General features: G+C 39.2%; 1 protein-coding gene across 1 annotated transcript in view; it reads right to left on the reverse strand.

The window, feature by feature from the left end:
• Positions 1-809: 809 nt before the first annotated feature.
• Positions 810-18835, reverse strand: part of COL12A1 (collagen type XII alpha 1 chain) — a 118019-nt gene continuing 99993 nt past the window's right edge. The window contains 10 exon segments of the mRNA XM_032340481.1: positions 810-1072; positions 3312-3482; positions 4476-4544; positions 5940-6128; positions 7219-7285; positions 7393-7428; positions 10882-10953; positions 12542-12595; positions 16855-16908; positions 17760-17813. Of these exon segments, the coding sequence (XP_032196372.1) occupies positions 897-1072; positions 3312-3482; positions 4476-4544; positions 5940-6128; positions 7219-7285; positions 7393-7428; positions 10882-10953; positions 12542-12595; positions 16855-16908; positions 17760-17813 (942 nt within the window). The 3' untranslated portion in view covers positions 810-896.

Raw genomic sequence — 18835 nt, forward strand, 5'->3', positions numbered from 1 at the left:
CATTCAAAAAAAGAACATACCATGTCAAATTTTCAGTAGTTTTATTGAAAAATGCCTCTTTTGTTTCAGAAATAAATAATATAAGGCAGTGAAATTCACAATCTGCAGTTAAAATATAAAAGCAGCAATTCTATGTTCATAGTCTTGCAAACATTTTCCAACTGCTTTTGATAACTAAGAAACATTATGTTCTGAAAAAAAATAGTTCATACTAAATATACAACACAAACATGCAATTCCATCTCTGCAGAATAATCTGCAATTTGGCATAAATGTTAGTGTGTCTAAAACAAGGAGGTTTAAGGCAATATGGAACTGTATCCAGTTGATACAGTAATTTCAGCTAAATGGCTTAAGGTTTGTGTTTGTTAAAGGAGATGTATAAGAGCATTCTATGCCCTAATGCATAACAGAAGATAGAAGAGGAAGATAAATAATTGCAATGGAGTTGTTTTTTTCTTCCTTTTTGGTGTGAGGAGGGGAATTACTTTAATCGTGGTGTAACTGAATTTGCAAACAAGTATTGGAAAAGATGAACTGCCCTCTGGAAATATACAGTAGTTCTGGGTTCCAGGACTTACTGCTTAACCTAAGAGTTTCACTGAGGCTGCCCTTTGTGCTAACTGAAGTCACAAGGCACGTTCTCTCCTTGCAGCTTTCGCGAGCAAAGTATTTTGCAAGCATTTCAAGGGCAAAGGCAAAAATGTCTACAAAACTGCGTGCAGCGAGCTAGGTTTCCTGCAGAAACAAGGTTCTCTACAGTCAGAAAGCGTACTCTTGGATGAAGCAACGCCAGAAGAAACATCGCAGATAAGACGTACACTGCTCTGTCTGACCTGTAAATGAAAATCCCAACACCTCCCCCCAGAGTGGCCGCCCGGTGCGCGGTCTCAGGTTCACTGCCGGGCGCCGCGGGGTAGGGCGCGCCGCCAGCGCCCGTGGGGAGGCTGCTCGTCGCCAGGCTCGTCGGCGCCGTAGTCCTCGTACTCGTCTGCCGTCCGCTCAGGCTCCACCGGCACGATGAAGGGCTCGCGCTCGGGCAGGTAGGCCCCGCCCTCGGGCACGTAGGGCTCTGTCCGATTCAACATTACAGTTATGGCATGATTTGGAAGGCACACACACAGCAAAAGCTAATTCATCACCCGAGGTGATGGCACTCCAGTCTTAATCTCATCACTATAAATAGATAAGTTACAATGTTCTGATTACGTCCATTTGCAGAGAGAATTTGGTGATGATCAAATAATGAAATGGCACTTTTTTTTGAACCTCCAAGGATCCAGCAGTGAATACAATCATTGCACAAGTACCTGGAAAGGGCCCGAGGCTGCGCCAAAGAACTGTAAACGCGGAAACCTAGGTAGGATTTTCACAAATCCCCAAGCAACCGTTCATGAGTTCAAACTCCTCCATTCAAAGAACAATTTGGAAAGATGAGGAGGCAAGGGGAAGTTTTATTGGCTCCTAGAAACCGAACTGTGGAGGCGAAAATCAACTATGACCAGGTAATATACAGTACACGACGTTTTCTGGGGCCGTCCCTCCCACAGACTGAGTTACAGTCGGGGGGCGCGGGGGAAAGGAACACCAGTGACTACAGCGAAACAGGAAGAGAAAAAGTGACTGTAAAACTTTGGTTTGAAAATTGCAAGTTACAAAACCAAACGAGAGTACATGTACAAAAAATGAGTAATAGGATACATGCCCTGAATCAGACACATGGCTAACAGGCAAGAGATGTAGAGATTCCATTCGGTGTTATTTCGGCAGAGAGCAAGCAGCAGGCTTTGATGCAGAAGCTTATTGTAGAATTGTTAAGTGATTTTAGTGGACAGGATCACATACAAATCATTTACAAGCCACAATTAGTTTATTATTTACATAAAACATTTCTCTTGAACCAGGTTAATTGTTTTTCTCAAAATAGCATAACCTCTGCTGGTTAGTAGTTTTATTATGCGCCTCTTTCACAGTGAGGCTCCTCTTGGTTGTGGTTTTGAACTTTTTTTCTTTTTTTAATAATATTTTTCTACATTATTACTGAAATGCATCAGGCTTATAAACTAACACCACTGCTTTTGTCTCATTCAAGTTAGTATAAAGAGTCTCCACCCTCCTTTATGATGTCCACCCGGCTCTTTAACCATATCTGTGGTGAGATTTCCATACAGACTCATTTCCTAATAAGCACGTGCGCAAACATCTCAGAAACAGGATTTTCATGTATTCAAACTGTAAGCAGCACTGGCGACTTAGAAAATTTTGTTAGCCGGAACCTGAAACAGGTCAAAGATGATAGTTTTTAAAAGTTGAATTACTATGCAAAAAATATATATACACATCCATCTAAGTATGTAATGGTTAAAATATATATATATATATATATCCATATATTTCCAGTTATTCATACATACCATAAGGTAGAGGGAATTAAAATTTATCTTATAAAGACTTAAACTGTAATTTTGTGAATGAGTTGCATGAGAAATTTGCATTAAAATTCATTATTATTTTTGGTCATATGTAAGTATGCACATAAATATATAGATATATAGATATTTAGATATTCAACTACTCATGCACTATTTGCTAGTAGCCAACCATATCAAACAGCGGTATCATTTTTAAAACTTGCAAGATGCTTGAGGGTGCGCTGATGAAAAGGTCTCCACTGATTAAAACATGAGTTTTTTTATTCCCAGATCAACATAATCTCTCCTGTCCCCACAACCCCAAAAGTAGAGACAAGCTACCTGGCCTCTGTAATGGTTAAACACTAGATATGCACTACCAACTCTCTGAAAAACTCAAGTCCCAGATTTTATGCACGTTAATACTATGGATAGCATGAGACAGTGAATTATTTTCAGTTGTCTGCACCATGATATCAAGTGGTTTGCCTAAACATTGGATTCCCAAAACAATTTTTTAGTATGTACTCTTGATATTCTAAAATTATATTCAACAAATCCCTGTTCCCAATCTTTAGGTTTAAAGAAAAAAAAAAAGTCATTTGATAGCATTCTCTGAACTCCCTAAAGAAATTAAGGAGAGGTTTACAATGTGATTTGGCAAATGTAGAAATATAGGAAGGAAGAGCAAATGCAAATAATTATTCAACTCCTAACAATGAAGTAATGTTTTATGCTTTGAGAGAGAACAATGTTACTACATGATCAAAATACGTAACTGAAAGAGTTGATATCTTCAAGAAATCCCCAAATCAACCTTCCTTCAATCCTAGGGAACTTGATTTCCATAAAGGTTCTTAATTCGAGTGAATTTGGTTTCCTACACTGGCAACAACATACCTGGATAGCCTTGTCCGTTGTATGGAATGCTGGCACACTGCGACGAGTCACAGTATCCAGGAGGACCTGGGGGGCCTCGGATACCTGAGTTTCCAGGACGACCCGGGGGGCCAGGGGGACCTCTTGATCCTGTGGACCCTGGTGGACCTGTTCTGGATTCTCCCTGTGGACCTAGTACGGGGTTAAAACAAAGATTTCCCCTTTTGTTAAATACATTTCCTGAGGCAATCAACACTTCTCAAAACTATATGACACACAGGGTATGGTAAGAAAATATTTCCTTAAGAGATCAGTGGTATGAACCAACGTGTGGAACTTTCTTACCAATGATCCATCCAGAGTTAATGACAGAGAGGTAACTGCTTTAACGATTTTATTCAAAGAAAACTGAATTAAGCCAAACTAAAGCTATCAGTGAGTTCTCCGGATGGCTCCCACTTCTACAGAGATAAAACTCTCTGAAGAAAATGGCTATATTAGCCACATCAGACTGCCAGGAAAACATGGGAGTGCCTGCTCCACACCTCCAGACTATGCAGAGGGATGTTATTTCTGGATCTTGTACTTATTTACAGTTAACGTAAACGTAAAGATGTAACTACTAGGGCTGACCTTATGGACCTTTCAAGGGTCTCATGGGCCTTACAATGAAGAAAAACAAAAATTCATTTTCAGTCTAGGAAACAAAATGCATAAAACCACTGGATGGCTATTATTTCTTTCCAGAACATCAATAAAGAAACTGAGAATGAAATCTTGCAATGTGTCAGGCTTTTTAATAAGAATGTATTTTCTGTCTGCTAGCAACCTCTTGAACAATACCAGAAGAAACAGGAAATAACACCATCCTGAAAAGCCATGGGGTCAAACAAAACAAATAGGAATTCCATAAAAACGAAAACAGCAACCCTCTGTGTCACTAAAACTCATACCCTCGTATGTTAAAGTTACAGTGAAGGCTTAATGAAACCCACTCGAACAGTTTTTTGAACAAAGAGAACATAAAAATGAGAAGGTTATCCAAGCTGAACTTCCTGCTAAAATACATTCATGGTGGCAGTCCTGACTGAAGCGAAGAGGAGGAGACTGTGAATCAACCTCCTGGGGCTGTACACTCTCCCAGTGTTTCTGCTGTTTACTTATTTGATGCCCGGGCACACGTACCTGGGGGGCCAGGCAACCCTCGAGGTCCTGGAGACCCAATTCCCCTTTCGCCCTTCTCTCCCGGCAACCCTAAGCGAGGACAGAAAGAGAAAGCACAGGGAGAAAATTATCAGGAAATATGTAGTTTTCATCTTAACTGATAATGCTTAATTCAAGTAATTCACTTCTTTTAGTGAAAGCAGGACCCAATTTTTCACAGAAGCTCACTCTTGAAGCCAAATTCTTTCTAGACATTTGGGTAATTCCAGATTCATGGCCAAGAAACAAATCTGGCTACAAGTCAGGGGGAAAATTATTTGAAGAAAACAAACATGTCTAATATATTTTTTTTTTTTTTTAGAAACAGTAATTAAGAACAGGAATCTTGAATGAAGAGTTACAACTCATTGAGAAACATCTTAAAGGTATCTTATCTTCAGTAGCCCTACCACACAGCATCCAAACCGTCTGAATTACCAAAGTCTCTGAATCTTCTCCGGAATATTAACTGCTGCTTTAACAAAAGCGAACACCAAAATCCTGAAACATCTGGAATCAAATAATCCTATTTTTCTTTTTTTTCTTTCAATGACACTTATCTACTATGAAATTAAAGCCAAACAAACACGTAAGACTGGTGCCAGGCCCTGAATAAAGGCACCAGAAGAGTTTGGATCTAAAACTGTAGGGCTGCTTAAGTACATTCAGTTGGAGCCCAACTCTTGGTAGTCACAATAATTAATCAGATTTTAGTGTCTGAGTGAGTTTGCCAGAATACGGTTTCTTCCACCAACAAGGACAACAACCATCAGTACATAGCATTATCTTTGCTGAGATCTCCTGACAAAATCTTCCTGTGTTCTTTGATACAGATCTCGAAGGCCCGGGGCTGCCTTAATGAAAAGACAGGTTCATGGACACACAGCTCTTCCTGGGCTGTCCAAACAAGAATAGTTAAAGCAGTTTGCCAAGTTCAGTCTTCCACATGCTTTTCTTTTTTCTTTTTTCTTTTTTTTTATTTTCAGCATAACAGTATTCATTATTTTTGCACCACACCCAGTGCGCCATGCAATCTGTGCCCTCTATAATACCCACCACCTGATACCCCGACCTCCCACCCCCCCGCCCCTTCAAAACCCTCAGATTGTTTTTCAGAGTCCATAGTCTCTCATGGTTCACCTCCCCTTCCAATTTCCCTCATCTCTCTTCTCCTCTCCATCTCCCCTTGTCCTCCATGCTATTTGTTATGCTCCACAAGTGAAACCATATGATAATTGACTCTCTCTGCTTGACTTATTTCACTCAGTATAATTTCTTCCAGTCCTGTCCATGTTGCTACAAAAGTTGGGTATTCATCCTTTCTGATGGAGGCATAATACTCCATACTCTATATGGACCACATCTTCCACATGCTTTTCAACCTATCCAGATCCCACACTTGCAAACTCCTTCCTTTATCCCTGCGTAGCAGCCGGAGACACCCACCTCGTTCACCCGGGGGTCCCTGCATCCCTGGTGTGCCAGGAAAGCCTGGTCGCCCCCCAGGTCCTGGTTCACCTCTGGCTCCCGCATTGCCTGGGGGGCCTGGGGGACCCGGTGGGCCTGGTTGGTTGCGACTGGAGTGATAATCATTTGGAATCTGATTCAGCATCTGATTGAATCTGCTCATCTGACCTACAAACAGAAAGAAGACTTGTTAATAAGAAACCCATGAGGGAAGGGATTGAGATGGTGAAACTCTTTTCTCTTAGGGTCTAGTGCAATCCATCTCCATTCCTTCCCCTCCAGGACACATTCTAATTAGAAGCCTAAAAATAACACTCCAGCCATCCAAAACAAAATGATCCCCGATAAACAACTGTCTCCACAAAATACTGAGCAGTAAGCCACAGCGTTACTATAAACCATAAAAGAGTTGTGAAAGTTTAATATACCTCTGATATAAAGCCCTGGGGTTTGCCAGATGGTGTCACTCGAAAGAGAACCTTTCTTAAAGTAAGGAAGTATACCATTTTTGTGTGTGTCTAAGGATGATAGGCTGTGGTATCAGCTGGAATCGATTATGGGATCCTTTGAAAAATACAGATTTCTGGGCGTCGTGTCCAAAGACAGTGATTTGCTATGTTTAGGGTGGCCCAGGAGCCCTCGTTTTTAACAAGGTGATTCTAAAGCAGGTGGTCCTCGGGATGAGACCTGAAGAAACACTGTTAAGACTCCTGAAACAGGGAACCTTGAGTTTAAGGCCATACTTGGTTTGTGGGCACTGAACTTTACTACTCGGTAAGCTTTGTAGAATAAGAAGAAAGAGTCTGAAAAATAAGGAAGCAATAAAAAGGTCCCCGCCAAAATGTATTTTCTGTGATCAAATTAATCTTGATGGGCCTCCTTCCTTAAAGTCATAGAATAACTTATAGTTTATAACTTTGAAAATCCAATGTCTGTTGCTTCTACATATACCCAGATGAAGATCACTGAAAATCCTAATAAGGAAACTGAAAAGCCCTTTCAAAATATGATTTTGCATCAGATCAAGTATAGGATAACAGGTGATTATTTTACTCTGGGTTCTTACTTTATCTTCATGACAATCATTAAAATATCACTAGTTTTATCTAACTAGATCCAAAACTGAAGATGTATAAAAATACGAGATCATCAAAATGAAATAGAAACATATATCTTAGAAACTTTATGACTCAACTCTGCATTTTCCAGCAATAAATTTAAAAACCATTCATACATTAAAAATGAAAAGAAATGTTACCACTTATCAATTGTTCACAGACTTGTCTTGCAACTGCTCGCATCATGTTCTGGGAAGCAATGTCTCCCTTGATAATTAAATCAATGAGAATCATTAGCATATTATTTCTATAGTTTCAGACTTCAATGTTTAACACACAAAATAAATGTAAATCAGATTTTAAGAAATACATACTCTATCGCCTTTCTCTCCTTTCAACCCAGATGGACCCTGAAATATAGTAATTTCATAGATTAGAAGTTGACAAGCATGATCTAAAATGATTCATGAAGGCACATGATGAAAGACACCAAGGTCTGCTTTCTAACAGATTAGCAAAATGACACAGCAACTTTCTAACCATGTTGCTTGCAATTTGCCTGTCTGTCAAAAGGAAACTTTCTGTCTTTCCCTGTCTCTCTGTCTCTCTCAGAGCACATAGCCTCCAAATTAGTGTTGAGATGTGAATTTTATTTATTATTTTATCTTTTTATTTTTTTAAAAGATTGTACTTATTTATTTTACAAAGAGAGAGATCACAAGTAGGCAGAGAGACAGGCGGAAGCAGGCTCTCCTGACCAGAGAGCTCAATGCAGGACTCGATCCCAGGACCCCGGGATCATTATCCAAGCCCAAGGCAGAGGTTTAACCCACTGAACCACCCAGGTGCCCCATGAAATGGGAATTTTATGGTCACACATTTAGAAGTTACGTGCTCTACATACATTTATGATGCTCTTCACAGTATAAGCCTGGAACTAAAATATAGATGAGAAACTGCCTTTGGTACCATTATGCTTTCCTTTACAACACCATGGCTGGGTAGCTCAGCTTCTTATTGTAGCTCATCCATGAGATTAATCCGAGTTCAGTTCCAGTAAGAACTGGGGGTGGGGGGCTTTTGGTCAATTTCCTAACTAAATATACATCTCTGACTTCCTCCAATTATTGTGTGTGCATGTGCATCGAGTATAAAAGGAACCATGCGCCTCTCTTACTAAATAACTCAATCGAAATGCAGGACAGAATATTTGTCCCTCCTCGGTCAAGCCTCTCACTGGCCCAGAAGAGGATCTTAAAAAAAGCTCTCTAAAGGCAAGAAGTTTTTGTCTTTCCGTAATGTGTTTCTAGGCTGCCAAACGTGATCATGGAAGGAACATCCAAACCACTGACAAACCCGATACTCCGATAACATCCCACACCAAACCACTTCTTACAACCTCCAAGTATTTTGCCTCAACAACTCCATTATCTTCCTGGTCTTCCTGTTTTCCCATTTTGCCCCTGTAGAGTCTGTTTTCCACATTAGAAGCCAGAGTGATATCTTTAAAAGGGAAATAAGATTATGTCACTTCTTTGCCTCTAAGGGCTCCCCATCACACTTAGCATGAAATAAGAATTCCATATCATCGACTAGATTGTCCTCATGATCACCTCACCCAGCTCTCTGACCTCGCCTGTCATCCCTCTCCCCTTCAATACGCTTCACTTAGGGTACGCAGGCGTCTCTGCTGTTCCTTCACTTGCCAGGCTCGTTCCTCCCTCCAGGCTTTTGTTCATACCTGGGCTCTTCTTCCCACAGATCCTCAAACAGTTTCCTCCCTCACATCACTACAGTGTCACCTCCTCATAGAGACTCCCTGACTACTATAGCTAAAATAACTACCTTCTCATTATCACAACAACTCCCTGACCCCTTACTCCATTTCCTTTTTCTTCATATTATTCAACACCACCAGAAACTATAGTGTTTAGTTACACATTTTGGGTCTATATCCCCCACTAGAAGAATCTCCATGAAGACCAGGACTTTGTCTTGTTTACAGAGACTTTGTTTTATCTCCAGACCCTGGAACACGGACTAACACAGTTAGGCACTAAACAGGTGCTGAATAAATGACTGCAGAAATTCCACAAGCAGTTCCTTAAAACATCCTCTACACAGCACCGTGTGTTACAGGTTAGCAAAAACATACCAACTGGTGACCATAGCTAACGACATGAGCTAACAGTGATTGAACCGAGCTCTTTGCTAAGACCTTTATACACCCATCTGCTAGTTTTAGTTTTAGAAATTAAGGGAATGTCAGAAAAGAGAAGAAAAGAAAGAACAATTTTCCCCCTTTGAAGGATGAGGAAAATAAAGGGAGAAAAGAGGGTGGGTAAGGTCCAAACAAATGTTACCAGATTATAATAAGAAACGGAGTTTAGTGCTCCCTTTGCCAAGAATATTAGACTCTTATGGAAACACTATTATGACTCAGTTTGGAGCCTTCTGTAAATTGCAAGGAATTTTTTTCTCCTACATTTACTGCTACTTTGAGACTGTTCCTGGTGTGTGTGTGTGTGTGTGTGTGTGTGTGTGTGTGTGTGTGTGATTTACTGCCACTCTGAGATTGTTCTAGCATATATGATTTGTAGAAATCATCTTTATTGCCAGTATCTAGAGATCACATTTCAAGTAAAGGGAGCAGTAGTTTCTTTTAGGTTTCTAGCTCCAGCCATAAAGTACATCAGGTAGATTCTTACGTGAGACTCCATTTCAGTCAAACTCTAATGAAACAGAATTGTGAATGGGTAGAAAAGTTTCATGTGCTTTAAACTGCTCTTGTGAAGTTTTTTCTATGATTCATTGAGGAAAAGAGAGTAATAAATGCATCTGTTCGGGTACTCACAGATTATAAAGTGTATCAGGAGTCCTTTCATCTTTATGCTGTTTGCTTAATTTTATGTAAACAGGGAAGGCAGGTCCTGTCACATAAAGATTCTACCCTAAGTTTCTTTGACATTAAACAGTTTTTAAGCTTGGGATTTATATGACTTGGACAATACTTAAAAAAAAAAAAAAAAAAAAAAGAGTTCTGTCCAGAGAACAGCCCCGATGGATTTGTGTCATTGCTAATAGTTGGACTTCATTATCTTCAACATGAACTTTTAGCTCTTAGAATTCAATTCAGACAAACTGCTAAAAAAATATTTTCACACTTCATACTTATAAAGAAGAAAAAGGCTATATAGAAGAAGATGATGCTCCACAGTGATTGCAAATACTTATGGATTTGTAATTTCAGGCACTTCACATTCAATTTTGGAGGGACTAACTTGAAAACACCAGATCCACATGATGCCATCTTAACTATTACTTTAACCAAACCCTCTGGCTGAAAGAAAGGGCCCCATAAAAAAGTAAAGGAGTGGATTAGAGAAATCCTTTTAAACCTGAGACTACTGTTCAAGCATCCTCAGTGAAAGGGAAATGAGGGAAGGCGTGGCTGGATGAATTTCATGAAGGGTTAACATCTGCAAACTCCGTATGGGACTGAGGCACCAAGAACCACCACCACGTATTTTCTATCTTAAGCAGCACACCACTCCTAAATAAAAGCATCATTCTGCTGAGCCAGCTTCAAGTGTTTATACAGTGCAGAAATATGTGCCTTGGCTCAAAATCCCATTCGCCTTTTAAAGAAACCCTATGACCACAATTTTCATCCCCGAATATTATAACTCAGAGAGAAAACTTTAGAACTGGTACCATATGAAATCCAGGGGTTTAGCAGAGTTTCAACAAATGCTTCAAACCCATTACAGCCCGGGTAACATAAACAGGTCAAAACCTTGCAGCATCCTCATTATTTATGGCCACAGGGAAAAGGAATCACAACATGCAATCTGTCCACTTACAGGTCTGCCATGGTCTCCGGGTTTTCCTGGTTTCCCGCTCGGTCCTGTGACGCCTGGAGAGCCTGGGCTTCCCTGCAACAAATGGGCCAGGCCGAGAAAAGGAAGGAGACAATGAAAGAAAAATCCCATCTCAAGTAAACTAGCCAACATGGCCAGCTTTAAAAGCCTTCTCAGAAACTGCATGCAACAGGGAAGAGTAAAAACAAATTTCAAGACAGCATGAAGGAAAAAGAAAATCTTAATAATTCTCAGTCTTATGGAATGCATAGTTCTCAAACATACTTTAGGACCATTTGGAGAAAATCTATAAATACACACAGTTTCACAGTTCACAGAATGTGGTTCTAATAGATTGGTTACTAAATGAATTTGCAGAAAGTAATCCCTGTTTTTCAGTTTATCTCTGTTGCAAAACCAGAAAACCCATCAAAAGAGAGGAGTGAAAACTATGGCTGGGGAAGAAATCAAGAAAGTAGCTGGGTTTGTGCTAAATCTCAGAAACCCTTGTTCCTGGGAGTCCTGCTCTCCACCCAGACATTCACTTTTTTTTTTTTTTTTTTTTTTTTTTTTTTTTTTTTTTTTTTACTATTTTGATTTTATTCTCAGAGCTTATTTTCGTCTATTCTAGAATTTCATTTGAATGGAATCAAAGAGTATGTATTCTTCTGTATCAGGTTTTTCTTATTTTCCATGTAATAAATTATATATTCACTTTTTTTTTGGTGCCTTCTCTACACTTCCATTTTCTTCTATCATGTCAGCACCCCTCATCCCATCCAAACCATAAGAATTTCTCCCTGTTGCTTTTAACACAGCTTTGAAAGTCTTGGCCATATTTTTCACAGAATATTTATAATATATCCTAACTAATACTTTATGTTCTAAAGCCCCAAATTTCCTTAAAAGGGAATCATCAAACTTTGTAGGGCAGTTAATCCTTTGTCAATTATGCAAATATTAAGTCAGCTCCATAGTAAATATTTAAAATGCCAGTTTACTATACATTTACACTCTCCTCTACCTGAGAACATATATATTAAACATGAATAATAACATTATTTTAACACATAACACTCAAATCCTCATCTCCTCCCATCAGACACGAAGAACATTCAGCACTTCACAGAAGTTCATTATGATCTCACCCACACCCAAGTATATAGATGATAACTTTCCAAATCATTGGCTTCAGTATTTTCCCAAAAGATCTTAAATAGAAGACCTACTTGGATGAAACTTATTTTCTCAGAATGACCAATAGTGCTCAGCAATAAATATCAATAAAATCGAAATATGACAGACCATAGATTCTCAAAATCTTAGAACAGAAAGTAATCATCAGTAAGGTCTTAAAACCCTACCACTCAACATGGGATTGGAAGGAATGGGAGTACCAACCAGCCAGTGGCCAAGTTAGTTAGGGGTATTTTTCTATTTTTCCAAATACAACTTGATTAAAAAGAAAGACTCTATATTTTAACACATCCGTTTTCAGTAGCCCATTTTGATCTAGGAAAAAAAAAACCAACAGCTCCCTTGACAGTGTACCCACAGCACTGATGGAATGTGCCTCAAAGGCCAGGTTACTGGGTTTTTCCCTACCAGCTGGGGTAGAGGCTGTGAGGTGGGGAGACAAAAATATAATCCATTCAGTTCTTACCGGTGGCCCGGGGGGGCCCCTGGGTCCCATTGCACCATCTTTTCCAGTAAAGCCCTATTGTAAACATAAAATCAATGATGGATTAGTGAAATAATGACCGAGTGAAAAGGAAAGACACTAAAAAGATGACTAAGAGTGAAGTACCCAACAGCAAGTAAACTTCCAATATGAAAACAAAAAATGCTCTCGAATTTATGCTATGCCTTTAACTGAGTACTTTCCATACTTATTCAAAGACACAGTATAAATAAAGTAATTTTAAGAGTCTTCTTTGAAGAAGGTAGACTTCTTTTATAAAGATGTCAGCTTTCGCTTGTGTATGAGTGTGACGAAGCCTAGAGCACGACTATCCCTTTCTACGGAAACATCAATGTCCACAAACTAGCCCAGAAAGAATCAAAGTGGGAGGAAAGGAAATGTTGCTGCCCAAAACTCATGGTATCATAAAGACGAAGGAAAGGCCAACCACTTGAGTAAAAACTCCTTCCTTCCTAAACAATGGCCAGACAGCCAAGGGCAGGGCCAGTGATGACTCCACCCCTAGGGCATTTCTCTCTTAGACCTTGGAAATGTGTGAAGTTGTCTTAACTGTCTTCCATTGGAAAGAAAATCCTCAGATCCTCAGCTAATCGTTTTAGTGGTTTGTCTCTCCTCATCTGGCACAGAAGGCCATATCCCCATGGGTGTCAGGTTGCCGGGCAGAGAGATGTGCCCCCGCAGCGCCCCACCCGTCCTGCAGGCTCTCAGGACCTGCCTCCATCCAAGTGCCAGATGACCTCTGCCCAGAATGAGTCACTCTGCTACCCAGTTAGCATTCATTCCAACAGTGAGAGCTCTGAAATTCAGCAGAGGACTTCGGAGTCAGGTCTTTTTTATAGTTTTTGCATTCCTCTGTCAAAGGAGATTTTTGTCTCATTTTCTGCAGGGAATAAGAGTGATAATTTCATCCATATTTTTGGATTCTAGCAAAAATCAAGAGCATTTGGATAACTGCCTGCATTCAGTATCCATGCTTCCATTGATTTTACACCAGAGGACATTTCAATTATTTCTATAAAACTGTGTTAGAAATATTCCACCACCACCACCCCCTCTCAATGTTTGTTTTTTTTTTCCCCAGAAACTTAAACAGATGAAGATTTCAGACTGTTTTCAGGGAGATCCAGGGCTGCTTCACAAAAAACAGACCCCAGGTTCATCTGATACAACATCACCATTGCTTCTGAGAGCCACTGAAGAAGAAAAAGGCTCTGGTGGTATTGTTTAGCAGTTCAAATGGCATTTCTCCCATCTAAATTTCTCCAGCATCTTTAGGACACTCTTTTGTTTTTTTAGTTGAGTATTATATTTCCAAATAATCCTCCTCAGTCAGCTAAAGAACTTCCTGATAAACCATTTTCTCCCCTGCCCCCACATCTTTATTGAAGAATAATTAACAAATAAAAGTTGTATGTGTTTATGGTATCCACGACATGATGTTCTGGTGTATGCATACACTGTGAAATGATTACCACAACCAAGATGATTGACATATAGCCACCTCACACAGTTATCATTTCTTGAGTACAACAAGAACATTTAAAGTTCTACTCTGTTAGCAAATTTCAAGCATACTATGTAGTGTTATTCACTATAGCCACCATGCTATAGACTTATATCCTTAGCTATAGCTCTGTAGTGCCTTAGCTCTCCAAAGCTTATGCATCCTACCTAACAACTGCAACACTGTAGCTTTAGCCAACATCTCTCCATTTCCCCTCACCCCCGCCCACAGCCACCACCATTCTACTTTTTGTTTCCGTGAGTTCTACTTTTTTTAGATCCCATACATAAGTGAGATCATCTAGTATTTCTCTTTCTGTGCTTGGCTTATTTCACTTACCATAATGTCCTCCAAATTCGAGTTTAATCCATGTTGTTGCACATGACAGGATTTTCTTATTTTTAAGGCTGAACCATATATATGTTATCCATTCATGAACACTTAGGTCTGATCAACCACTTTCTTTTAGAAGAAACATATATCTAAGTTGGGGGTGAAAAGGATCTCATTCTGACGTCCTCAGAGGTCTGCCCCCTGAGCCATCTGCAGGACTTAGTGCTATAATTTTATTTTATTCTCCACTTTCAAAGCTGCAGTAGTTTTTGCTGCTTCCCCCTATTTGAGGCTGGCTAAGAAGATCCATGGTTGTTTTCATAGATACACATGTACTAGATACCTATATATGAAGTTCTTTTGTTTCTTCCTTTTTTATTTAATTTAATTTTTTTTCATTTTTTCCCCCAAAATTGTTTACTCACCACACCCAGTGCTCCATACAATAATTGCCTTCCTTAATACCCACCACCAGGCTCACCCAACCCTCCCTGCAACTCCAAAACCCTCAGTTTGTTTCTCAGAGTCCACGTCTCTCATGGTTTTTTTCCCCCTCTGATTTGCCCCAACTCACTTCTCTTCTTTTGTTTCTAACAGTCGCCAAAGCTCTGCCTCATTTTGAAAATCATCTATGCTGGAGACAACCCACATATTCAATTCCTACCAACTCCTTCTTGGTAACAAGTCTTCTTCCTTCTTCACTGTGGTCCTTGGGCTTGCTCTCCTGAGCTTTCTTCTCTTCTCTTCCATCACAGACTTCAAGTTTTTCTATTCTTTTCTCTTCTCTTTTCTTTTCCTTTTCTTTCTTTCTCTCTTTCTTTCTTTCTTTCTTTTCTTTTCTCTTTTCCTTCCTTTTCTTTTCAGCCACAATGCCTATATCAAAGTCTATCTAACTTTCCAAAGTTGATTATGTTCTATCAGCTGTGCACCCTACTTTCAGTATTCATGGTAGAAAACTAAGTGGTGGGTAGGTGAACAAGGCTGGGTGAGAAAAAGGGGAATGGTTTTCTGAAATGATCTCAACCTGGGAGATCTGGGGGGCCTCACTACAAAGTTGGATTCACAGATTAGAGTCTGAGAGTGAAAAAGCAAAAAAGCATAGAACCTTCCCATTCCCTCATTTTTTCAGAGAGGCAGTGATGGTGGCAATGGCTGTCTGATCACCAGTTCAGGAAGAACCTGTTGATGGGACATCACTGGCAACCCACCTTATCTGTAGGCTGGACGTGATGGCTACAATAAGACTTCCTCAATAACAGCACCAAGTGAGTCAGCCCATCATCACTTAATTGCAGTATTTTTGGTTTTGTCCTCTAATTGAATAGACCAACTTGTCACCTCTGCAATCTTACTTTTATAATAAAGTAAGAATTCAAAAAAACTGAAATACCAGTCTCAGAGTTAGAAGAATGTATCATATAAGTACCTCTCCAGGTCACAGATTTCCAAAGAACACAGTTTTCTCTCTGACCTTTCTCTCTCTCAAACTCAAAAGTAGGCAAATAAAGTTCACTGGCATATCATCCTCCATTCAGTATTATCTGGGCAAATCTTTGCACCAACTGAATTACGTTCCTCTTCTGCCTGGTGTCTTAGAGGTATTAAGGTTAGAAAATCAGTGTGTTAGTGATAGCTATTTTAGTGTCAGCTCTCTCAGATCCTGCTGCTAATCACAAGCTTTAACTTGATTAGTCAGATTATAGACTACTCCAGGTTGTTGTCTAAACCCTAAGATACTGAAAAGACAACAGCTCCTTGGTTCTGAGTGACACTAAAATCTCTTATTAAAGTATTCATCGTTTCCTATGAAACCAAATGATCCTGTAATGTTGAATAGAACACAGAAGATATGTCCACTGTGCTTCTTATTACTTGTCCTAGAAAAGATGAGGTTTCCTATACTGATTCCATCACAAATCAAGAGAGACTTGAAAGCTGCCACAAAGAAGCAAAATTCCTATTAAGACAGTTGTCTGTCCCATCCTCAAGGTGTAAAGATGGAATTTGAGTTCCACATGTGTTAGAAAAGATGTCCTGACTTCATAGAAAATGCCATGAAAATTAAGACCACGCTCAGAGTTACATAAAAGTTGCCTCATAAAAAGAACTTAATCTTGTGATTTAAAAGCATTTGTTAGGATTCTTGAATCTCCTTCTAATAGGCTAAAACTCCTTTTATGAACTTTTTTCTGAATAGGATAAGTTTTTCTAAAATTCCCAAAATGAAAATTTCAAGGACCTGCCGAAAGTCCCACCATTTTGTTTCATTGATTGATCTGGTGTCAGGTGGTCACTGATAATAGTTTTTCAATCTTCCGCAGGATCTGTGGGTCCTGCATTTCCAGCCATGCAAACTGAATTGTGGAGGATTTTTAATTAATAGGCAACAATGTGATGTCCTATTCAACATCATCAGAGCCAGCCCAAGAAAACTTACTCTATCTCCTGGAGGTCCCATTGGTCCTGGTGGGCCAGGTAATCCTGGGGTTCCCTACATAAAAGGAAACAAACAAGTGAAATGCTGTAAATTAGTTCCTATGTGGGAAAAGACACTTTTATTTTTCAAAATGCTTGAAAAAAATTCCACGGGGTGGTGGTGCCTGGGTCACTCAGTTGGTTAAATGTCTACCTTCAACTCGGGTCATGATCTCAGAGTCCTGGGATGGAGAGCCCTGCATCAGGCTCCCTGCTCAGTGGGGAGTCTGCTGCTCCCTCTTCCTCGGCCCTCCTCCTGTTCTCTCTCTCAAATAAATAGATAAAATCTTTAAAAAAAAAAATGTCAGGGGGCTTCAAAAAGCAACAGAAAACCAGAACTAAGCACAGTGCCAGCCATATAATAGATCATTGTCAAGAAGCCAACACCTGATTTGAGAGGTAGGGTGAAGGACTTGTGGGGGAATAGGGAAGGAAAAAATGAAACAAGATGGGATGGGGAGGGAGACAAACCATAAGGGACTCCTAATCTCACAAAACAAACTGAGGGTTGCTGGGGAGTGGGGGGTAGGGAGAGAGTGGTGGGGTTATGGACATTGGGGAGGGTATGTGCTATGGTGAGTGCTGTGAAGTGTGTAAGCCTGATGATTCACAGACCTGTACCCCTGGGGCAAATAATACATTATATATTGATAAAAATAATTTTTAAAAAAGAAGAAGCCAACACTTGAATTGAAAAGCACAAACTTGACAACAAAGACCAGGGGCTGAAATGGAAATCATGGGAAGCCCACAGTCTGGCTTCTACTCTGCTGCTTCCCCTGAGTTCACCTTTTGGGGAACTACAAGGGCAACTTTCCAAACAGCACCTGACAAGTGAAAGAAAAGGCAACTTGAAGAACAACTCACTGTTCGGCCTGGAAGTCCTGGCTCTCCAGCATCACCTTTCATCCCCTGGCGCCCCTAGAGAAACAATGGGAAAACAGTCCTCAGGCATTTTACAGAGATTAAGTGAAAGGGGAAGACATGAGTCACTTACGAAATCTCTATCACTTCATAAATCCAATATAAACACATTTCGGAAGGTAGAGTGAATAAATCATTTTGGGGATTGATGCTCACTTTTTTAAACTACAAATGCTGTGTTCTGATTTCCACTTGTTATAGGATAATTTTACATAATTATAGGATGATATACTTACTACTTTAAAAGGATGTACTTTAACATAAGGGATTTTCACATAAATAAAATTTGAAGGAAAAAACTACTTTTTAATTTAATATATTTAATTAGGTGCTCATTTTAATAGGAAGATAGTCAATGAAAATTATGTTGTAACATAATTTGGATCTTTATAACTACATGATAGAAGACATTTGCTAAAAGGCCAAGTTGAATTAATTTAAACTAGTTAATTTAATGATAGTAGTAAGACAGGTAAAAAGCCCCCAAACTCCCTTTTGAACAGAAGAAGCTAAAAGTAGAGATAGTCAACAATTTTGAGCGAAAAAGCCCTATCCCTCCACATTCTCATTTCTAGCTATATCTGATATTGATTATTTTTCCTCTAAGTGCCAAAAAAAATTATCTAGTAAGGCATCTTAATAGATAATAAATTTTATTTTATTTTATAATAAATATAAAATATTTATAAATATAAAATTTTATGTTATTTTACTTTATTTTTAAACTGTACAGTTATCATAATTCTTCTACTGTATTTTTTTGTTTAAGACATAGAAAAAATGGTATTAGTTAAATAAAATATGAGTCTTAAAGAGTATGAATCTTTTATAACTTCAGATTCACATTTGAAACAAAAGGTCAACATTTTATTTAAAAGTTTTTGTTTTGTTTTTTTTAAGGAAGTAATGACCTAGATAAATAATGCAAGCTTGCCTTGAGGTCATCAATATTAGCTACCTGCTGCAAAGGCTGAAAGTAATTTCAAAGCTTTCAGGATGCTGAAGAACCTATTACTTTT

The sequence above is a fragment of the Mustela erminea genome, chromosome 4, assembly GCF_009829155.1.
Source record: "Mustela erminea isolate mMusErm1 chromosome 4, mMusErm1.Pri, whole genome shotgun sequence".
NCBI lineage: Eukaryota > Metazoa > Chordata > Mammalia > Carnivora > Mustelidae > Mustela > Mustela erminea.